Raw genomic sequence first — 24,950 nt, 5'->3', positions numbered from 1 at the left:
ACTAACAAGAAAGAGGTGCAGCGTTTCTTGGGGTTCGCGAACTACTACCGCAAGTTCATTCCAGATTTTGCCCGCTGGTCCGACCCCATCACTAGCTGCATCCGTGGAAAGCAGCCTTTCCGCTGGACTGATCAAGCAGAGAAAGGGTTCCAGCAACTAAAGAAACTATTCACCTCCCAGCCAATTCTACAGCACCCAAATCCTGGAACCCCTTTTGTGGTGCAAGCGGACGCCTCTGATGTGGCAATTGGGGCTGTACTCTTACAACCGGTGGGAGATCACCTCCACCCCTGTGCCTTTTATTCTCGTCAACTAACCACACCAGAGAGGAATTACACCATTTGGGAAAAAGAACTACTGGCCATAAAGGCAGCCTTTGAAACTTGGAGACATTGGCTAGAAGGGGCCAAATTTCCCATTGAAGTCCACACTGATCATCGTAATCTAGAACATCTAAGAACTGCCCGCAAACTAAATCAGAGGCAGCAACGTTGGGCTTTATTCTTTGAACGTTTCAACTTCCAGATCCATTATGTGACCCCAGCCCAAACCAAGCAAGCAGACGCCCTGTCACGTAAACCGGAATACGCTGCAGGACGCAAGGAGACCTTTGAATCCCAACTGCTACAACCTGAGAACTTTGCCACGCTCACGGTGGGGAACACCAAATCCATTCCCATTGGTTCAACTTCCCCTACTCCAGGACCCATCTGTGCTCAAGAAATCAGGGCTAGTCAGCAAGCAGATGCCTGGGCGCAGGACCAACTTCGCCAAGGTCTGCATTTCCCCTTTTCGCTTAAAGATGGGCTGCTCTGCTATAGAAATCATGTCTATATCCCACCCGGACCGGGCAGGGAAAAGGCGCTTCGTCTGTGTCATGACTGCAAACCAGCAGGGCACTTCGGACTATTTAAAACTATGCATCTGATCCTAAGGGATTTTTGGTGGCCCAAGATCCGCAAGGATGTGGAAAAATATGTCAACACCTGCCCAGTATGCCAGCGCTCCAAGATACGAAGGGAGAAGCCCTCAGGGCTTTTACACCCCCTTCCTACCCCATCTCGCCCATGGGAAATAATTTCCGCGGATTTCATCACTGACCTACCACCTTCCTGTGGGTTCACCACGATCTTAGTGGTGGTGGACCTATTCACCAAGTTAGCCCATTTCATTCCCTGCGAAGGCCTCCCCACGGCCAAGGAAACTGCGGATTTATTTCTTCAACATGTTTTCAGACTACATGGATTGCCCAAGAGTTTAGTCACAGACCGTGGATCTCAATTCACCTCTCGTTTTTGGAAGGCACTACAAAAACTATTGGGCATAGACTCTCGCTTATCTTCAGCTCATCATCCCCAAACAGATGGGCAAACGGAGCGCACCAATGCCACTTTGGAGCAGTATCTTCGCTGTTATGTAAACTATCAACAGGACAATTGGGCTTCTCTGTTACCACTGTCTGAGTTTGCCTACAACAATGGAGTTCAAGCTTCTACAAAAGAAACGCCGTTCTTTGCAAACTACGGCTTCCATCCACGTTTCTTTCCCCCTGTCATTGAAACTTCAGAGGTTCCCGCAGCAGAGGATTGGCTGCAGGAACTCACAGCGGTGCAACAACTTTTGCTCCAGCAACTGGACCAAGCCAAGGAGGACTATAAACGCCACGCTGACAAACATCGCCAGCCGGGTCCCGAAATCAAGGTAGGAGATCGGGTTTTCCTGTCCACTCGCTTTCTGCCCTCCCACCGCCCTTGCCGGAAGTTAGATGCCCGTTTCATTGGCCCCTATCCAGTGGTGGCGCAATTAAACCCCGTGACTTTCAAACTCCAACTTCCGCGTTCAATGCGCATTCACCCAGTGTTTCACCGTTCCCTGCTCCTTCCGGCGGATGGTGTGCGTCCTGATACAGACCAACCGGCCCCCCCTCCTGTTTTGATGAATGGGGAGGAGGAGTTCGAGGTTGAGGACATTTTGGATTCTCGCTTTCACCGCCGCCGCCTACAATATCTCATTGACTGGGTGGGTTTTGGCCCTGAAGAACGCTCTTGGGAAGACGCCTCCACAGTCCATGCTCCTGATCTAACCCGTCGCTTTCATCAGACCTATCCCGCCAAGCCGCGACCTCGCGCCTCGGGGAGAGGGCCCCAGTTTGGGAGGGGCCTTGAGGAGGGGGATAGTGTGATGACTCATGGGCCTTGTAGTCCTGCTCAGGACATTGTAATTCCTGATGAAGATGAAAACTTGGGTTTTTTACCTTCCCAGTCTGAACTGGATTCCTCTCAGCCAGATCTTTCCCAGGCAGATCTGGGAACCTTGCACCTGCAAGAAAGTTGTCTCCCAGAAGTATGTCAAACAAGCCCAGAGCCTACTTCTCCCGTATTCTTGCGCCGGGAGTTTTGTAAACAACAGAGAAGTTTAGATTCAGCTTCGCGCAGGAGTGCGAGGATTGCAGCTAAGAATGTGGCCAATTAAGACTGCTTCTCGTGAGAATCTTTGGGGAGTCTCACATCTGGTCTCAGAGTTAGCTTTCGGTTCTGATTCCCAGAGAACTGCTTCGGCGGGAAGCTAGACTCTATTTAGGTGTTTTACCCGCGTAGTAACTTCGCGGAGTCAATTCGTCAGCCTACGGAGCGAGTTGTGTCTGGACAGCGCGCTCCGGTTCAAGCCTCGCTCCTGCTCAAGCCTTGCCTTGCTATCCAGCCTTCGCCTTGCTTCCCAGCCTTTGTTTATCTACGGACTTTGCCTTGTTTCCCAGGATCAATCCTTGCCTTGTTCCACGGATTTATCAAGTTATTCCACGGACCTTGTTCTTGTTCTTAGTTACCTTGTTCCACGTTCAAGCCTTGTTTCAAGTATCAAGTTATTTCCTAGCCTCGCTCAAGTTTCATGGACTAAAGGACCTTGTCATCTCCCCTCACTTTGCTTGGCAAAGTGAGTGTTTCGGTTATTGGATTACAACTTTGGACCTTAATATTTCTTATTGGACATTGCTTTTTTGGACTAATTCTGACCTTTCCTGAAAGGTCTAATTCTGGACTATTTTCTACACTTGTTTTTATTAACTTTATATATTCCTACAATAAAGATATTAGATAGATTCTGGCCTCTGTGTATGGTTATTGGTGCTCTGCAGCCTGGGTCGTGACAACCGGAGATGGTGTAGGGCAGTTGTTCTCAACCTGGGGTCCCCAGGTGTTTTTGATCTACAACTCCCAGAAATCCCAGCCAGTTTACCAACTGTTAGGATTTCTGGGAGTTGAAGGCCAAAAACATCTTGGGACCCCAGGTTGAGAATCACTGGTGTAGGGCCTTCTGAGTCTACCCTTTAGAGAAGAAATCCAGATACAGAATTCAGTGTTCAACAACCATGTTCAACAACCAGATTCAGAGAAGTTGTCTGGGGTGAAAGAAATTATGGTGGTGATGAATCATAGTCATATTTAGAAAAAAGCAATGGATTGGTCTAGAACTGAATCACACATCAATGTTACAGTTGAGAAAACTGAGATGCCTGGAATCATCAAAATCATAGAGTGCTGAATCTTCAAAGAGGGTGTCATCAAGGCTGAAGCAAGCAGAACCAAAGATGAGACCAGAGGTGAGTCTATAGGAAGAGTGTCTTTGCACAGACTGAGATCAGTGCTATGAATATCAATGATGTATTTACAGATGGAGATAAGATTATATTCAGGGTTGAAGAGGCCTTGATACCATTGCTGTGGAGGTGAAGACAGAGGTCTAAACATGATCATTGTAATCTTCAGAGGTGGAGCAGGAAGATGTTCTGATCTGTGAGGTGAGCAAGTCCAATTCTCCACAGGTGGTAGTTCCGTTAATGGTACTAGTACAATAGAGAGGTGAATATGAATAGAAAGACAAATAGTGTTCATGCCAGAAATGCTCAGGGGATCAATAATCATAGCAGGATGCAGAGATAATGTATGTATCACTCATTGCAAGGATCATGAAGTTGATTATTATATTATTGGGAACCTCCATATAACAACTTGCAATACTTATTTCAAGTAGCATGAAGTTGATTATTATATATTTCAGAACCTTCTCTGTATGAAACAGAACAATTGCTGCAGGATGGAGAGTAGCCCTGAGATGAGAGCCTATTGGAAGAGTGTCACTGCTAAAATTAAGATCAGTGCACTGATAGAGAGGGAACGTGTATCCTAGAACAGGGCTTCTTAAACTCTTCTACTCATGACTTCAGGTATATAGATACATTTTAAAAGCTTTAAAAATTAAACATTTACTGATAACAAGGCTTGCTAAACAGACCGATTTTTATTTTTATGAAGCACAGCTGAGGCATCTTCTGCAGAGTTCACTGTAAACACTGCACAACAGATTCTTGTAAATGTCTTCAAACAGCCACTAGGTGATGTTCAGAAAACCTTTACTGCTTCCATATTTTTCAGTGTCGGGATCCATAGTTTAAGAAGCCATGTCCTAGACAACAGTTTATTCTGATTGCTTTTTCAGATACTGTTATAAATTCAGGATCTTAATACAAAATTTAGCATTTATGAATACTAGACTATGGGGAAGAAACAGCCTGGCATGGCTGAGAAGTTGGTACTGATGAACACGGAAAGTAGTAGAGGTGGAGTTGGTTTGGAGATAGTCAATGAAGAAGATGCCAAGCAAGGATATTTCTCCTTTGAAATCTTCTTTGATTGGGATGTTCATATCAGTGCTGTAGGTCTCAACGTTTCTATAAAAAATGGTGAAGAATGCTACGCATGATCCCCTACTGTAGTACATTTAGCAGTCATCAGGATCAAAGAACATGGTTTCAGAAGAGGCTAAAAAGCTGGACCGGGGAGGGGGGGATAGCCAACATATCCAAATACATTCTTCTAGAAGTCTTATATGACAGGTGCTTAATCATGACATTTAATGACTAATGCTGGCAGTATCACTTGAAGCAGGAAAACCTCTTGATTCTTGTGAAATAATTCTACAGCAAATGTGATACTACTGAATAATATATTCTTTACCTAAGCAAAATAAGCACTGAGTGTGCCCATGAGACAGAGGTGTTTTCCTTCCACAGGAAGAGCAGCATTTAAAAAGGGCTCAGAGGCCATAACATGTCAAGAAAATGAGCAGGATACCTGATGAAAAAAGATTGCTTTGAAAAAAAGATAAATATAATATAAATATATAATATTTTTTATAATTCATGTTTTAATGGAGTTAATATAATTTTAATTGATTTTGGTATTGTTATCGTTTTATTGAACTGCCATTGTTTATTGAATGTGTTTTTGGGGCAATGGAATTGTTGACTGTTGTAAGCCGCCCTGAGTCCCTATGGGTGAGAATGGCGGGGTAGAAATGATGTAAATAAATAAATAAAGAATAAAGAAAAAAGATCTCACAACCTCTGAGGATGCCTGTCATAGATGTGGGTGAAATGTCAGGAGAGAATGTTTCTGAAACATGCCCATACAGTCTGGAAAACTTACAGCAACACAATAAAGAAACAGTCCAAAAAAAGATGGAAAGAGAAAACTATTCAAAAGAAGAACATCCCTTATGGTATTGCTCTCAAGGCAAATGGAGAGAAACTGAGAAGTAGAGTAACTCTGGCAGAACTGAGAATGTGTGGAAAGAGGATCAGAAAACATTCCTGCTAGAGCTGTTGTGTTATGGTCAACATGGTGCCTTAGCATTTGGGTATTTTACAAGATTTGCTGCATCAATCATATACATCTAACCTAAAATTAAATCTGTATTTTGCAAAGAACCACACATTTTAGGTTAAAAAATATATGAATGTCTTTCAATATTATAAATTAAGGAATCCATGATACTCCAATGAGCTCCTTCTCTGCTTGAAAATCCTCGTATCATAATACTTGTCATTTTTGTCAAGCTCATAGACTGAGGTTTAAATTGCAAGATCCTGGGAACAATCCTCTACATGTCCTTGTTTTAATGCACACTAAAAATATGTCCTTCCAATACTCTCCCACATGCCAGCTGTCTGGCTGGCGATATTAAGGAATTCAGAATAAAAAGGTTGGCTTGCCTATTAGAGAAAGATGACATTTGCCATACATGTACCATGAAGGGAGTATTGAGTGGTTAGTTCCAAGCAGTTCTTGGAAACTTACTTTCCAAAAATAGGTATTTTTTAAAAAAAGAAAGGGAACTTTCTGCTATGTGAAACACAAACCCATACCCCACTAGTTATTTTTTGTAGTTACTTAGCTCATTCTTGTCCTTCTCTAAAAAAAAATTAATCTTAAAAAGGAAATGGCCCAAAATCTGCAGGGAGAATCTTTAAAATTCCCATCAAGGCACATCTCACCCCAAGGCCTTTTTTAAAAAAACCAATGTTAACAGTCATATTTTGAAACGGAAAACGATTACTTCCTTATTACACCCTTTCCTCAAAGTAATGTGTTCCAGATCTGATTTAAAATGCATTATGTCCACACTCTGATTCCATAATGGCCTCACTGTCTAATGCTCCAGTACTAGGAGATGGTCCCTCTAAGTTGGCAATTGCTCCACATTTTCCCTCTGCTTCCTGCTTCTGAAAGTTCAGCTAGATGGTAAGGAAACAAGAGTGGCATAAATAGCACCATTTTCCAATTTTTGTAAAATGATACAGAGTATGTGGAAATGACCAATGATAACAGGGGCTTTTTTAATGATGGGTCAAAACTGGGGCTAAAAATCATTACTCTTATCTGATCAAAAGTTTTGTTACATCATTTATCTCCTGTTCCCACACCAAAATGGGGACTAAAGGCTGAATGAGCTCTTTCTTTTTGCTACAGTTTGGCTGATACCATATCTTTAATTGCCAGTCAACAAATACTTTTAAATTTTATTTATTTATTTACTATATTTATTTCTTGCTTTCGCTCACCCCGAAGGGGACTTAAAGCGGCTCACATAAATTATATAACTTATTCTGTTTTTTGTTTAATTAATAATCATGTAGAGGACTTGACAGATGTTGGTAATAATAATTAATTTATTACCCGCCTCGACCCGTGGCTCAAGTCAGAATACAACATCATTAAAACAAGAGATAAAACACTATTAAAAGACATACAAGATACACAGAGTTAAAATACAAGTTAAAAGCCACTGATGAAATACAGATTGAAATTCACAACTTAAAACTGACTGGATAGGCCTGCCAGAAAAGATGGGTCTCAATTGTGCCTTAAATTCCGACAGCTAATCTAGCTGTCAAATTTGGCAGGTCATTCCACAGTCTTGAGACAACTGAAGAAAAGGTCATCTGGGTGACTGTTACCAGTCGGGTTCGGGCAGGCTGGAGTAGACACTCCCCCCCCCCTCAAAGGACCTAAGGGTGTGGGACAGATTGTATGGGAGAAGGCAATCCTATAGGTAACCTGGACCCAAACCATGTAGGGCTTTAAAAGTCCAAACCAATACCTTGTACTTTGCCCAGAAACTAATTGGCGGCCAGTGATGTGATTTTAGGATAGGTATAATATGCTTACTCCTGGATGTACCTGTAACCAAACTAGCTGCCATATTTTTAGGTCATCCAAATCTAGGAAGGGGCATAGCTGGCATATCAGTCGACCATCACATCAACTTGGGCTGACATTTGGAGAGACAGATCCAGGAGCACTCCCAAGCTACAAACACAGTATTTCAGGGGGAGTGTAACCCATCCAGAACTGATTGACACACCTCCATCCCTAGGTTAGGACACTTAATGGTCCACCCCCTGATGAGTTTCTTGGTAAAAGAAAATGTCCCCTTTGGCTTTGGTGGGGGGCGGAGCCACGTCTCGATGAACAGCAGTTAAATTCACCGGCTCCAGTGGGAGGAAATTATAATGAGTAAAAACTACAAAATACTACAGGACCACAGTGAGTAATTGACATCTCCAGATGAACTGAGAAAAGCATTAATCAACTGATAAAAAAGTGAGAGTTAAAAGCGGCAATAGCTACTTTCACTTTTGGACCTCTCCGTTCAGATCGCTCATGGCAAGCCAATAGCAGAAATGATTAATGTCGACTAGAAGAGATAAAGATAATAAATCCAAATTAACTGGCACAAAAGTTAAGGAATACTTCTTAAGAGCCAGAACGAAACCTTCAGACCGAAGCTTAGACAGATTGTCGGCATGGAGGGCTTCTGAGAGAGAAAGACAATGAGAAAGGGAGGAAGGAGAGGGAGGAGGAGAAGGACTAATGATGGCGGTGAAGCCTCATGACAAGGGAGATAAAAAAAGAACTGGGGGAAAAGCAGGGAGCGATCCCCAAGCAGACTCAGGAGTCCCGAGAACCAACAAACCTAGAACTCTCAGCAAAATTTGACCTAAAAATAGATGAATTAAAAAACATGATTGTGGAAAGCACACTACAAATCACATCAAGTATTAAGAATCTGGAGATACAAGTTGCTGAACAGGCTGAGAAAAATGCTTCCTTAGAAAGAAAGACTGATTCCCTGGGATCAAAGGTGGAGACAGTTGAGCAGCAGATGGTAGCCAACACTAAAGAGCTGCATCAGCTTCAATTTGTGTCTCATAGACATGATCTAAACTTTATTTCAATGGCAGACAGAGACCGCCGATTGAATGTCAGGATCCTGAACTTCTCAGAAATTCGTAATGAAACTTTTAAAAATCTAAGAGATGCAATTATAAAATGGATCCAGGAAATAACAAAATAGGACTGGCAGCAGTTTCAGTTTGACCGTATCCATCATGTTGGACCTAGGAAAACAACTTCTAATCCCAGGAATATTATAATAAGATTCTCAAGTTACTATTACAAAGATCAATTTATGCAAGCTTCCAGAAACCAATCCACTTCACAAATAAGTGAATTTGTGAAAGTAAAATTCAAATTTTTCAGGACTTATGCCCAGGGACAGTGAATTGGAGAAGGGCAATGCGCCCTTGAACTACAATTCTCCACGATAAGGGTGTATCATATAAATGGGGGTACCCTATCTACCTGAAATTTAAATACGCAGTGAAAAGCTACAACATAACATCAGTGGGACAAGGAATGAAACTACTTGAAACATTATTTGAAGAATTACAATGCTCTCTGGATGGAAAGTTGAGAAATACAGAAGGAAGATACTCTGGCCCGGCCAGCCACCAGAGTTAATCCAGTCACTGCCTGATTTTGATGAGGAAGTTCTGGTTCCGTCTGCTACTGTTAAAAGCCTTGGGGTTGTGTTGGACTCATCGCTGACAATGGAGGCCCAGATCACTGCCATAAGTAAGCAGGCCTTTTTTCATCTTCGCCAGGCAAGGAAACTGGCATCCTACCTTTCGACAGAAGCATTGGCAACGGTAATCCATGCAACAGTCACCATCAGGTTGGATTATTGTAATGCCTTATACGCCGGCCTTCCGAAGACAAAAACCCATAAGATCCAAATGGTCCAAAATGCGGCGGCCAGGCTGCTAGCGGGATCATCTATAAGATCCCATATTACACCGATTCTGAAACAACTGCACTGGCTACCAATAGAACATCGGATCTCTTACAAGATACTGGTCCTGACATTTAGAGCTCGAAATGGCCAAGGACCATTATATCTTAGGGACCGCCTCATTCCTTTCTTCCATCAGTGGTCACCTCGATCCTCCCAGGAAAATCTCCTATACGTACCGGGCCCTAGGGAGGTACACCTGGAAGCCACAAGGCGTAGAACCTTTTCGGCCTATGCTCCAATTCTGTGGAACTCATTGCCTCCATATGTTAGAGCAATATTGGAGTTGCGACCTTTTGGAAAAGCGCTCAAGTCTTGGCTGTTTGGTTGTGCATTTAAGTAAATCAGATCTAATTTGCCAAATAGTCACTGTTGAATGTTTTTAGGTTGAATGTTTTTATGTTGAATGTTTTTATGTTGAATGTTTTTATATCATGAAATAATATTTTAAATTGTAAGTCGCTCGGAGCACTCTGGTGGAGAGCGACTAATTAAGAAATAAAGTGAAGTGAAGTGAAGTGAAGAAGAGGTGCAGGAAGTGCAGAAAAGGATAAAGCAAAGAAGCAATAAAGAAAAGAAGAAAAGAAGAAACAGCAAGACAAAAAAGTAAGTACTGTCTGGACAGTGATCCTAATTAACAATCATAAAAGGTTAATTGGATTAGTTGGGGAGATAAATAAGGTGGGGAATTAAAATTGCAACATATATATGAATAGATTGTTCACCCTTTATATTGAATAAGTAATATTTTAGAGATAAAAATAAATAAACTGGAGGGGGGAAAATACAAATTCAATATAGAATCCTCAGGAGGTTGTGGTTTGGCTGCTGGTCAGGAGAAAAATTGATCCGACCCTCCCCCACCAAAAGGCTATGATTAAGCCATGCCCTGGATAAAAAGCCACAGGGCTCAGTGGGAGAGGGGATACCTGGGAAAGAAGGGAGGGGGAGGGACTTTGGGGAAGGAGTGGGGAGAAAGGGGGGAGGGGGGAAGATAACGTACTGGGGTGACTTTCTTTACAGAGACCAACCAAGAAACAGAAGAATGCAAACAGATGCTGGATTGAGTTAAGCTGATATTGTGGAACTGTCGCAGACTAGGATCATGCCATAAGAGGAGGATTACCAACGAGATTCTGAAAGCCAAAGGGGACATTTTCTTTTTGCAAGAAACTCATCAGTCAAGAGAAGGCTTAAATGAACTGAAATTAAAGGGGACTATTATATAAGAAAAAGCTATGGGTACTTTGAAATTGAAAGGGGTAGCAATTATAATTAAGAATAGTAGTGAATTTAGCATGGTACAAACAAAAAAGATGAATTGGGAAGATATGTGATGATCCAGGGGTCTATGGGAGGGGAGGATTATACTTTGGTTAATGTTTATGCACCAAATACAAAACAGAAGGAATTTTATGAACTGATTTTTAAAGAATTAGAAGAAATCAAAAAGGGATATGTAATAATAGGAGGGGACTTTAACAGAATTATGGGTAGAAAACTAGATAAATCTCATCCCACAAAATAAGAAAAGGGGGAAAGGAATATAACAGAACTTAATAAGGTAATGATGAGGGAAGGACTGATAGATAAAGGGTAATGAGAGAAGATTTACCTTCCATTCCTCAGTGCATCAAAATTATTCAAGAATAGACTACTTTTTTGTTTCAAAAGACCTAATTTCTAAAACTTTAGATACAGACATAGAGATTATAAAAACCACTGACCATGCACCAATTAGTATTATAATACAAATTTTAAAAAATTATAGATTAGCTAAAAGATGGAGAGTCAATAACAGAGTATTAGAAGATTAAAAAATAACAGAAAAAATAATAAAAGAACTAAAGAAAATTTGGGAGATAAATGATAATAATCAATTTCCTGTTACAATAGTGTGGGACACAATGAAAGCAGTGGCTAGGGGACTCTTTATTAAAAAATATAGTATTTTGAAAAAAGCAACAGGAGGCAGAGGAAAAAAATTAGAGATGGAAATTAAGGTACTAGAGAAGAGATATGTGACAGAACAAGATAGAATGAGTTATGCAAAATTAATAGCAAAGAAGAAAGAACTTGAAAAAAGAGGGATTGAAAAGGCACAGAGAGATTTGGTTTATTTAAATAGAGAGTATTTTGAGGATAGTAATAGAAACTCTAAATTATTAGCTAATGCAACACAAACTAGGAGCCCCGGTGGCGAAGTGTGTTAAAGCACTGAGCTGCTGAACTTGCAGACTGAAAGGTCGCAGGTTCAAATCCCGGGAGCAAATCCAGTGAGCTGCAAACGCCTCCCGGTTCAGTCCTCGTCCCCATGGAGAGGCCTCTCCATGGGTAAGAGGGCTGGATCGGGAGGCGTTTGCAGCGCCTCCCGCTCCAGCCTTCGTCCCCATGGAGAGGCCTCTCCATGGGGACGAGGAATGAACCGGGAGGCGTTTGCAGCGCCTCCCGCTCCAGCCTTCGTCCCGCCTGGTAATCCGAGTTATCCGGTTGACCAAGTTGAGGTCCTCCAGTTTAACTCGGAGTACCGGGGTTCTACTGTATGTGCAGAGAAGAAAGCTTTTTGTCACCGATTATTATAGGAGCAAATATGTCCTCTATATTGTGTTTTATTGCATAAAATGGAATCTAGCCATTGTCCTTCCTGTTTCATTCCCTAAGGATCTCTGTATACCAGGAAGCCTGATTCATAATGTGTCATAGAAGATGTTTGGGAGCAATTCTATCAATAGTCCTGGTTAGATTTTGATTCCATTTATTGACCAGGTATTCAACAGGATTGTTGGTGATGCCAGCCTTAGAACTCTCTAAGGCCTCAAGGGCAGCTCCTTTTAATAGGTCCTCCACCCCTGCAGGAGTGGGTTGCAGCTGTGATACTAGCCCTGATCAGAAAGTAATCTATCCATAACAACTCGGGGGGTATTGATTACCTCCACCCACAGAATCGTATGTTCCAAGCAGAAAACCGCATCAAACATATGTCCTGCCAAATGTGTGGATCCAGAAATCAATTGGCATAGGCCCACATTTGTCATGAACACCATGAACTCCTAAGCTGCACCTGACAAACTGACTTCCAGTATTGTGGTGAAGTCACCCGGAAGTAAACATCTTGGTGACTCCAACAACATTTCTGAGACCAGTTCCATGAGCTTGGGTAGGGAGTCTGTTAGGCAGTGGGATGTGCAGTACAATAACACCAGGACTGAGCAGGGCTACAGCCATAAAATAATGATGCACTATTTACAGAGGAATAGGAGAACGATTAGTCATAACTTTTAATGCCAAATGTGCTGCCTAAGAATGAACCATTTCCTAGTTGTTACACAGCAGATGACAAGCTAATTAACTGATGTGAAAAAGAAAATACAGGAGTATCCAATAGTCAGACAAATTCATGGCTAAAGTAAAAACTTTTTTAATTCTATGATACATTTAAAATGTTTGACTGAAACTGCATTTAAACTCAACATTTCAAACTATGGTTTCTCAAGATAGTGTAAAATTCCTCTCCAAATACTGGTGAATATTTCAAAAGCGCTGTTCTACTTGCATTAGCAAGGCATAAAAAGATCTGAGGTTTCAAGATGTGCATTGCTTTAAGCTATTTTGGTTTCCATTTTAACAGGATTTTAAAAATAAAATTAATTGCTTGTTAACCATCTAGAGTTTCCAGAACAAATCAGTATACACATTTTCAAAAATTCAAGTCAACAAAGCAAGAAAAGACAGTTCAGGAAGTCTATGAACAAAAGGAAAAGGATCGGTAAATACAAGTATGTTGTTGCAGCCCAGTCGACTGCTTGATCCCTTTTTTACCCAAACATCACACAGATGAACAAGAATAATAAGTTTAGTAAGAAAAGAGTATTTAATATAAAAACAGTTTCAAAATACATCCATGAGCTAGATTTCCAAAGGCTTAACCAAAAACATGGACCAACTCTGAATAGGAATCTCAAAATCACTTAAGGCAAAAGCAAGACACCGTAATTCAAGACTTGTTACACTTAAACTAGAATTATATCCAAAGGCTTGAAAACATGAACATGGCCATAATCCAAAGGCTTGGTACTTGAATTTGACTATAATCCCAAAGTCTTGAAACTTGAAACAAGATTTATAATCCAATCAGGAGACATGGAACTTAAACAAGAAAACAAGATACAGATCCAAGAACAGATCTCCTAACTTGGAGCTCCCAAGACAGGCAACTTGACACATGAAAATCCAACATTGACTCCTATTCCTTAAGAATACTCCCTCTAACCCATCACATCACTCTTTCTCACACCTTTATTCCCTTTGTTTATCTTCTATTCTCTGGGAATACCATATTTGTCTATGTTTCGCACTATCCCATAGGAACTGTAAACACTAGGTTATTTGTGTAATCCTCCTGTCTCCTCCACATTCCTTTCAGAGTCAATCCCTGGACTAGTCTCATGAGAATCATTGCCTGCTTCCTCGACAACAGATCAACCCAAAACAATTTCAAGACAATTCTCATTGTCTTGAAAAACACTTTCACTTTCCCCCACAAAAACACCAGGCTCAACCAGAAAATCATATCCTCAGAGGCTTCATAGGCCCCAACATATGTCTTCCTCAAATTTGTGAAATATCAAGAACGGCAGCCCCCTCCCTCCTGACCTTCAGAAAAAGAGTAAAAACATGTCTCTGGGATCAAGCTCTGGGTAGACCATAATGGAAGAGCGCTCTAATTGGAGGTCAGCTGTGACCAGCAGTGCTGCGGAGTTCGAAGAGGCATGAATGGAGGGGCTTAAGGGAGAAACATGCCAAGAGGAAGGCCCGTCAAGCCAATCCTGACCGGGACCGCCTTCCACCTGGAAACCGATGTCCTCACTGCGGTAGAACATGCAGATCAAGAATAGATCTCTTCAGCCCAGCCCAAGACACCAGAAATGGAAGACAACCATCCGCGAACTACGAGGGATCGCCTAAGTAAGTAAGGCCATAATGGACTACCAAAATGGCCTCGATTATGACTGTGGATAGTGTTGTTTTAAATTGTGATTGTAATGTTTTAAGCATCTTAATGTATTTCAATTTTGATCTTAATTTTAAATGTTATTTTAATTGTATATTGTTTTTAAGACATTGAATTGTTGCCTGTCTGTAAGCCGTCTTAAGTCTCCTTCGGGGTTGAGAAAGGCAGGAATCAAAGAAGGTGTTGAGCTGCTTTGCCTTTTCCCTATCTCCTGTTAGCATTTCACTACCTTTCCCATTCAGAGACCCTACCTTTTCCTTTTTCTTCTTTTTTCTACTGACATAACCAAAGAACCCCTTTTTATTGGTTTTAATCTCCCTAGCAAGCCTGAGCTCATTTTGTGCATTGGCCTTATGGACCTTTTCCCTACATATGTTGGTGAACTCCTCTTTCCTTTTTTCTCATTTCTTGTGTATGTCTCTTTTCAATCTTAGCTCAGTTAAAAGTTCTTTGGACATCCATTCTAGTTGTTTTACACTTCTATTTTTCCTTCTACTGTTTGCAATTGTGCCTTCGGTATCTCACTTTTAAAAAACTCCCATCCATCATCAACTCCCTTCTCTTGTCCATGGAATCGCACTTAGTAGTTCCTTAAATTTCCTAAAGTTAGCTCTCCTAAAGTCTAGATTGCATGTTTGACTTCTCTAAGTTTCACCCTTCTTTTGTACCACAAACTCCATCTACCTTCTGGATAATAAAATTGTCTGCAAGACAAGTGAGGAATTGGTTGGACTGTACTCCTGGCAAAGTTTGTTTTTCAACAAATATAGGAATAGTTTAAATCCCCCATTACTACTACCATTGTGTCTCCCCGAAAATAAGACAGTGTCTTATATTCATTTTTGCTTCCAAAGATGTGCTAGGTCTTATTTACAGGGGATGTCTTACTTTGCTCCCTTCTCCTCCGCCAAGGAAGACATGCTGAGGCTGTTAGGAATTGTGGGAGTTGAAGTCCAAAACACCTGGAGGACCCAAGTTGGTCCATGCCTGTTTTAGCTGCTACGCCTCCCTTCCTCCCACCAACCGTAGTTTCCCCTCACGGCCCCATTCACACCCGTTGCTTCGGTTGTGCCCATTTTTACCTCAGAGCGGAGCCTTGGGCTCAGCACCAGGAAGAAACCACCCATGAAGGCGGAGGAGGTGATGGCACACTCGCTCTCTCACCTCAGCAGTGCCGGCCTAGGCCCCGCCAGGGACGCATGTGCCCTCGGGACTATAGAGCAAACAAATGTTCCAAAGTGTTCCAGAAGTTCTATCAGCAGAAATTCAAATGTCACATGCATTCAGCCAATTAAAAAGGAGCAAATTATCAACATAACTCCTATGGCTTCCTCTACAGAAGAAATCAAAGGTACATCTGAAAGGGGAGAGAGGAGAGAGACTGGTACGGTCCTTCTATAATTGTTGAACTGTAGCTCCCAGCATTCCTCACCAATGGTTATGGTAGAAAATATAACATGTAAAAAATTAAAACAAAATAAAATTCACGCCTTTTTTGAAAACTCCAGAAATGCTCACCAATCAAGAACTGTATCAAAAGGAACCAGTGTACGTAGGAACATGTTCCCAGAGCACCATCACAGTGCTACTAGTGGCACAGTCCACAATGTCCCTGCGTCTTCCAAACAAAACTTCACATCCCCTTATACTCTTCATAATCACATTTGATGAACAAAATACACCCAGCCAAAAAGGAATCAATGCTTCAATGTAGTCACCTCAACAAGACTATACACATAGTTCACTTAGCACCCACACATTGCCTTTTTAAGATAATATAAAACATTTTTTTGAGTACTCAGCAAGAGAAAGGAGTTGAATCAAAAAGTTCCTGAATCTGGATACACATTTGGTGTTTATAAGGGAATGATAAAAGATGGCATGCTGCATTTGACTAACAACTAGTGCTTTTGCTTCATTGGGGGTAGGTAGAACTAGGGACATCAGTGAATGTGAACACCTTATCTCAGGGGTTCAGGTAAAATTTTATGTAATTACTATTTGGCAAAGGGTTTTCTAGGTGGGCATATACACACATTGGACTATAACATTGGCCAACAAACATTTTGGTGCCTCAAACATTACCCCTGTTTCTAGATTTATCTGATCTGCTGATTCCAAAAATGGCACCCGTTTTCCCCTATCAGCTCTAGGATTTGAGATACAGAACACACTCATTTGCTTGCCCATAGAAAACCATGATAATTATATCTAAAAAAAACTAGAGGTGATCTGTTCTATCCAATGCAATTTTCTGAATCAGTACTCCAAATAGTCCCAGAAGAAGGCCTAAAAAGCAAGACACCAATAATTTCTTTTTTGTTGAGCAGCATCACTGCACAGACAGCTACTCTTTTAGTCTTTGTATGAAAATGGTGTGTGTATAATATTTCTCAATAGGGTAAGAAAGCTTTAAATATGTACAAAGATAAGACAGTGGCGAAATTACCATATTTCACCACACAATAGTCACATTTTCCCTTTTTCTGCTTTAAAAATGGGTGTGTGACTATTACAAGGTGAAACTTTTGAGGCCTCCAGCTGATAGCCAAAAAGGGTCCCATAACCTCGCTTGCCCATGCGTGACTTCCAGCCAAAGCTAAGAAGCCTCCCTCAGCTGGTGGTAGCCGAGGGAAACCTCTTAGCTCTCATGCCTTCATCTGCCCAAGCGTCTACCCTTTGGAGCAAGCACCTACCTTTAGGAGCTACCCAGGGCAGGCATGAGTGCAGCGGTGCAACAATTACCCTAACCAGGATCTCAAAAAAGAAAGTGCAGCTATGATGCAATGGCGACTATTATGCAATTAAATATGGTATATTCTAGGGACAACTATCAGACAGATAATGTTATTACTGTATTATGCAACATACGAATGTATCTAACAGGAATACTAACAATTTTGCTTTGGCCTATATGGTTAAATCACATAAACCTATATACAGTAGAGTCTCACTTATCCAACATAAATAGGCCGGCAGAAGGTTGGATAAGCGAATATGTTGGATAATAAGGAGGGATTAAGGAAAAGCCTATTAAACATCAAATTAGGTTATGATTTTACAAATTAAGCACCAAAACATCATGTTAGACAACAAATTTGACAGTAAAAGTAGTTCAATACGCAGTAATGCTATGTAGTAATTACTGTATTTACGAATTTAGCACCAAAATATTACGATGTATTGAAAACATTGACTACAAAAATGCATTGGATAATCCAGAACGTTGGATAAGCGAGTGTTGGATAAGTGAGACTCTACTGTATATATACACACACACACACACACACACACACACACACACACATTCAATATGAAAAATTTCCAGTATATAAATTGTAAAGACAGGAAAGTGAGGTTCACCTGAATAAAGTATATTGTTTTGTTATCTTTCTTATTGAAAGGCTGATTCACTGCTATTAAAATTAATGAGAGCTTTCTCATTAGGATGACTAAGATATGCAAATCAATTATTATTTTAAGACAAAAGAAAGCATTCCAAATAAGCATCTTCTTCTTCTTCTTCTTCTTCTTCTTCTTATTATTATTATTATTATTATTTTATTGTATGACACAGCAAACAAGATAGACATGCTATTATTATTATTATATTTATACCTCGCTTTATCTCTCCCGAAGGAGACTCAAAGCAGCTTAACATAAAAGCATTAGCATACAATTTAAAATATTCAAATATGCAAACATTAAAATAGAATTAAATGTAAACAGTATTTAAAAATTCACAGTTAAAGTCCATTAAAACATATTCAAAGTTAAAACCAAAGTTAAAAACCATATTACACTTACTCGAACTTTTGGCAAGACTCTCCTTAGTGTCTCTGCAGGATTCTGTCGCATCAGTACTGGAAGACTTGCAACCACACTTGTTCCTTGGATATCCTGACCAGAACTTGTTTTAAAAAAATTGAAATATTTTGTAATGAGATCTGTTTCAACAATGATATTAAACACAACTATACAAAAACCTTTTCCTTACATAATTAAAATAATATTTTATAATTATACAAAAAACATTGCAACATAAATAATTAATAAATTGCACATACAGTTATGGTTCTAATGGAATGTTTTAAATACATTCAATATATTTCAAGGCCTCCTTGCAATTAATTTCTCAGTTTAGAAGCAATATTCAGCTACAGAAGGAAACTTCCAGTCTTTCAATAATCAGTGTCAGTACATCATCATTTTCAGATCATTGTTTTAAGAAATTATGTGTTTTTAAATTAGGCAAAGGTAAAGGTTTTCCCCTGACATTAAGTCTATTGGTGTCTGACTCTGGGGGTTGGTGCTCATCTGCATTTCTAAGCCGAAGAGCCGGCATTGTCCGTAGATGCCTCCAAGGTCTTGTGGCTGGCAAGACTGCATGGAGCATCGTTACCTTCCCACCAGAGTGGTACATTATTGATCTACACAAATTTACATGTTTTCAAACAGCTAGGTTGGCTGAAGCTGGGGCTAACAGTGGGAGCTCACCTGCTCCCCAGATTCAAACCACCTACCTTTTGGTCAGCAAGTTCAGCAGCTCAACAGTTTAACCCCACTGCGCCACTGGGGGCTTCGTTTTTAAATTACATGCAGCAAAATAATGTTCTTACATCATGAATCAAGCAACTTCTAATTTGACTGGCCTTTAGAACAGTATGTTGTGAAACAATGTCTAAACCACAAGCATTATGAGAACTGATCACTGTAATCTGTAAATAAAGAATTACACAGAAGACATCACACAGAAGACAATACTCAATCTTTAAAGTCAAACGAACTGATCCATGCTTTTGAAATAAGATAGGTGTCCTTCATCAACCATCTATGTCAGCAAGTAACTTGCCAAATGCTTTCCAAATACTTTACAAGACAATCCTTTACAAAAAAAAAATAGTACTATAATGGGAAGAAAACGATACTATCATAGAGCTATTGAAGAAAGATATTAAAATTGTTCTTGGTATGTTCAACTGAACATGACAACAGGAAGATTCCATAGTGCAATGGAGTTGCAGCCCTGATTAATCTACGTAAACCATTTTTCAAAGCGATCCAAGACAGTAACTAACCATCCCCACTTCGTATAACTTTGAATTCCACATCTTAACTATTCGGCCCGTGAGATCAATGAAAAAAATGTTTCAATGCTCATTACTAAATTGGAGGGGGCAGCAGCGAATCGTTTCTAAAGTGTTTATAAAATATCATAAGGGATCCGTATCATAACTATAAAGATATAACAAAATTTTAGTTACCTTCTCATTATGTAATTGCGCAAGTGGGAAACCTTCTGGGGCTCCTTTCTCCTTCATTTTTAGAGCTATCAGGATGAAATTTGCTACAGTGGTAGAACGTATTTACCACTGTTAACCCCCCCCCCCCCCCAAGTTTCAGAACATTTCACACATCCACTGATTTTGGGTAATTTTTTAAAGTTTTGATGAACTACAAGACATATCTCCTTGAATTTCTATTTTCAATTATACAATATAACTAAGGCATCATTCCCCCCAAGTTTCAGAAAGAATGTTCACATCCACTGATTTTTAGGGAATTTTAACCAACATAAACTTAACAGTACTATTTCACTGGAAGACCCCAGGGACCATCCAATCCAACCCACTTCTGCCAGGCAGGAAAAGCACAAAGCACCCCCAACGGATGCCCATCCAGCCTTTGAAAATAATAATAATAATAATAATAATAATAATAATAATAATAATAATCCCCCCCCCCGCAGGTGCCACCTTGACGTGGGGGGGGGGGGAGGGCTTAACCACTCCAATGATGACTGAGGGCTGTGCTGGCGGTAGTGTAACTACCGGCAGGTCCAACCAAGCCAGAGGGGCCTCAGTTGAGGAGTGGAACTAAGTGCACCTAACCCATTAGCATTCTGGAAAATCAAACCAAAATGAAGTCTATACTGGCTCGGTTGTTGCCCAGGATAAAAAGGACCGTGGTGAATGCTGCTGATTCTGGACATCCATCGACAAGTGAGCTACGGAATCAAAATACAAATGAACAGTCACAGAAGCGGCAAAAATATACAATGCCAGAAAACGACACAATTATGAAATGCTACTACAAATCTGAACCTCAAAGGTGTGGCTATCAAAAAAGGATGCATCAACTGTGGAAACAAGAGTACCCTGACTCACAGATAACAGAACCCAACTGGCTGACCAACGAAGATTCATAATCAGAAACAAAGTGTTCAGGGAAGTTGAACTCGAAGAAATCCAGAAAATCTGCAAAGCAAATTACCATCAGACCACAGCACAGACAGCAGCAGAGACTCCAGCAACAATTGGAATGGTGGAACAGATTGAACCAGAAGAAAGTTTGGAGCTTTTGCAAGAATTTGAAGAACCAGCACTTGAAACACCTGTTGAACCACCAGGAACCTTGACAGCAAGACAACAAGAGCTCAAGGATAAGATCATGGCTCATGCTGCAGCAAATGCAATAAGAAAGCAGCTCCCAACTCTAAAAACAGTGCCCAAGAGACACCTGGCGCCTCCCATGAAAGATGTGAATACAGTACACTCCACTGTCCAAATAACATCAATTGAACAAACAAACCAGTATGCCTTCAGTGCAGCAGTGATAGTAATAGAAGAGCTTGGGCTCCTACAACCAAGGCAGCCCCAAAGAAAATCGACTGGAAAACCAAAGTGGAAGGTCAGGCTAGAGCTGAAAATCAAAAAGCTTAAATCAGATGCAAGTAACCTGAAAAATATGAAAGAGAAGAAACTGAAGAATGACAAAATCAAGCAATACCTGATCTAAAAGTACTGGCTGAACACCAGAAAAATTGAAGAAGCTTTGGAAATTGTGAAAGAACAAATTACAGAAACAGCCAGAAAAATTGAAAGATATGAAGCCAGAATCATCCCGTACAGACAACATCATCTGTTTCAATCAGATCAAAGACGGTTCTACCAGAGTCTGAACCAAACAACAGACACAGTAACCATACAGCCAGAGAAAACTGCAACAACAAAGTTCTGGAAAGAACTTTGGGAAAATAATAAGAACTACAACAAAAACGCTGGGTGTATAAAGGAGTTTGAAGGAAAATTCTCACAGAACAAAATGGAACAGATGGAAATAACAACTGAAATGATCAGCAAACGAGTGCAAAAAGTCAAGAACTGGACATCGCCTGGTAGTGATCAACTTCATGGATTTTGGCTCAAACATCTGATTAGTTTACATGGAAAAATGGAAAACAATTCAATGAAATGCTGCAGAAAGGAAGTATCAGTGAATGGCTAACAACTGGAAGAACTTACCTGATACAAAAGGATCCAGCAAAAGGAGCAGCACCAGGAAACTACAGGCCAATAACGTGTCTGCCACATTATTACCACATGTTTAAACTACTGACTGGCATCATAGCTGACAGAATTCAAGACTATCTTGAAGAAAAAAACATCTTGCCAGATGAACAGAAAGGCAACAAACAGAAAAGCAGGGGCACAAAAAACCAGTTATTGATTGACACCTGGATTAAAAACCATGTCCAACATGTGCCCAGCTATATGAGTGGGCCCAGATATAATTTGGGACAACCCCATGGTTGTCATTGCAGCCATGAAATCCTGAGCTGCTCCTGACAGGCTGGTCTCGGCATGGAGGTTGAATTCCCCCAGCACAATTTGCCACCCTCGCCAGGCCCGAGACCACCCCAGCTAGCTGAGGCAGGGAGACTGTTGTGCAGTGGGGTGGTTGGTACACTATGTATCAGGGGAAGAACTTCTTGTCAAGTGAAATTTGTTCCCATTTATTTAACTTTCAACAGTTGCAACCATCAGACTTTAAACACAGTGAACTCAAAGCTAGCTTAGGACTCAGTAAGTATAAATTCATTCTGTTCCCTTGGGAGAGACACAGTTCGGGACCTTGATTTATGATAACCTGAAGTTGTCATAAATCTCATTAATTTCCTTCACTGAGGTCAGGAAGGGAGATTTTCAATGATCCTCACGTACCTTCCAGCTCCCTTTCACTTTGGTTATGGTAGCAGATTTGCCAATTTGACCACACATACCGTGTTTCCCCAAAAATAAGACAGTGTCTTATATTAATTTTTGCTCCCAAAGATGCGCTAGGTCTTATTTTCAGGGGATGTCTTATTTTTCCATGAAGAAGAATTCACATTTATTGTTGAACAAAAAAATGAACATTTATTATATACTGTACAGTAGATATTAATAGGAATATATTGGCCACAAAAGTTCATCTGATGCTAGGGAAACGGCTATGTATTCTGCTTCAGTAGTGGATTTAGCCACTAATTCTTGCTTCCGGCTGGCCCAAGCGATAGGACCATTTCCGTACATAAACAGATATCCGCTAGTTGATTCACAATCTGAAGAATCACTAGCCCAGTCAGCATCTGAGTAACAAATCAATCTTGGTTTGTCACTTGCTGGTAACTTCAATTGTAAGTCCATTGTTCCTTTCAGGTATTTTACAACTCTCTTGACAGATATCCAATCTCTCTGAGTAGGTGCACTGACCTTTCTGCTTAGAATTCCAATAGCAGACGATATATCTGGTCTGGTACTGGTAGCTAAATATAGGAGCTTTCCTATAGCAGTTCTATACTGGTTTTGTTTGGCAAAAGTTCACTTTCTTCATTGTTTCTCAAGAAATCTGTAGTCATTGGTGTAGCTACTGTTTTTGCATCTTGAAGTCCAGTAACTTCCAGCAAATCTATAATCTTTTGCTTCTGACTCAAGAGAAAAGATCCATCTTTGTGATGACCCATGGGCCTTGTAGTCCTGCTCATGACATTGTGATGCCTGATGAAGAAGAAAACTTGGGTTTTTTACCTTCCCAGTCAGAACTGGATTCTTCCCAGACAGATTCTTCCCAGCCAGATCTGGGAACCTTGCACCTGCAAGAGGATTATGTTCCAGAAGTATGTCAAACAAATACTGAGGCTACATCTCCAGTGTTTTCTCGCCATGAGTTTTGTAAACAACAGAGAGGCTTGGAAGCAGCCTCGCGCAGGAGTGCGAGAATAATTGCTAAGAATTTGCCAATTAAGCCTACTTTCCGTGAGAATCTTTAAGGAGTCAAACATCTGGTCTCAGAGATTAGCTTTCGTTTCTGGTTCCCAGAGAACTGCTCTCGGCGGGAAAGTTAGACTCTATATAGGTGTTTTACCCGCGGAGTAACTTTGCGGAGTCAATTCGTCAGCCTCCGGAGCGAGTTGTGTCTGGACAGCGCGCTCCGTTTCTAGCCTCGTTCCTGCTCAAGCCTTGCCTTGTTTCCAGCCTTCGCTCCTGTTTCCCAGCCTTTGTTTACCAACGGACCTTGCCTTGTTTTCCCAGGACTAAACCTTGCCTTGTTTCACGGATTTTACCAAGTTATTCCACGGACCTTGTTCTTGTTCCTCGTTACCTTGTTCCACGTTTCAAGCCTTGCTTTCAAGTATCAAGTTAATTCCTAGCCTTGCTCAAGTTCATGGACTAAAGGACCTTGTCATCTCCCCTCACTTTGCCTGGCAAAGTGAGTGTTTCGGTTATTGGATTACAACTTTGGACCTTAATATTTCATATTGGACATTGTTTCTTTGGACTAATTTTGACCTTCCCTGAAGGGTCTACTTCTGGACTAACTTTTACATTTGCTTTTACTAACTTTATATATTTCCTTAATAAAGATATTAGATAGAATCTGGCCTCTGCGTATGGTTATTGGTGCTCTGTAGCCTGGGTCGCGACAGTTTGACTCCGCCACCCTAAGCACCAATTAACCTCGGCCAGAATGTCTACCGGAGTCGTACCTGGGCCGAGCGGCCAGCCGATTACCTACACCATCGACAAGGATGAGGTGGACCGAATCCGTGATAAGCTCAATGCACAGGATGGAGAAATAAAGGGTTTGAAGGAACGCGGAATCCGTCTTCCGGCCATGGCGTTGCCAACCAAGTTTACTGGAGAAGCTTCTAAGGTTCATGTTTTCCGTCGCCAATGCCAAGCTTATCTAGAGGCCCGTGATGCCGAGTTTCCCCAGGAAGACATCAAGGTGGCGTGGATTTACAGTCTCCTAGACGGGCCAGCGGCTAACTGGGCGACGGCTCTGTTCGACCAAGCCTCCCCACATCTAAGGTCAGCGCAACATTTCTTGGACCACCTTAAGGCGACCTGGGGAATCGAGGACAATTTGGAGGCAGCCGGGCACAAACTCCGCCGCCTCTTCCAAGGAGACAGACCCATGTCTCAGTACATAGCCGAGTTCCGAGTGCTGGCCCACAACACCGGCTGGAACGATGTTGCCCTCAGAGGACAATTTCGGGAGGGTCTCAACATTGAAATGCTGGAGGAAATCTCCAAGGTGGATCCTCCCCAAACGCTGGAAGCACTCATCGATCAATGTTTACGGGCTGAAGTCATGATTGCCAACAGGAAGCAGTGGGTACGAGGCCAGAGCGGTAGAGCTGGGG

The 24,950-nt window shown here is 41.2% G+C and overlaps 1 protein-coding gene across 3 annotated transcripts in view; it reads right to left on the bottom strand.

Annotated features, from left to right (window-relative positions):
- ppp4r4 (protein phosphatase 4 regulatory subunit 4) overlaps positions 1–24,950 on the bottom strand; it is a 147,016-nt gene that overhangs the window by 68,940 nt on the left and 53,126 nt on the right. For 2 of the 3 annotated variants that reach the window (XM_062968424.1, XM_062968425.1), the window contains exon 3: positions 18,290–18,392. The exons of the other annotated variant lie outside the window; for it this stretch is intronic. In XM_062968424.1, coding sequence (XP_062824494.1) covers positions 18,290–18,392 — 103 coding nt within the window. The remainder of the gene's footprint in view (positions 1–18,289; positions 18,393–24,950) is intronic. 3 annotated transcript variants of the gene reach the window in all.

The sequence above is a fragment of the Anolis carolinensis genome, chromosome 1 (assembly GCF_035594765.1).
Source record: "Anolis carolinensis isolate JA03-04 chromosome 1, rAnoCar3.1.pri, whole genome shotgun sequence".
NCBI classification, from domain to species: domain Eukaryota; kingdom Metazoa; phylum Chordata; class Lepidosauria; order Squamata; family Dactyloidae; genus Anolis; species Anolis carolinensis.
The sequence above is the reverse complement of the archived record's forward strand: the minus strand, read 5'-3'. Positions and strand labels throughout refer to the sequence as shown.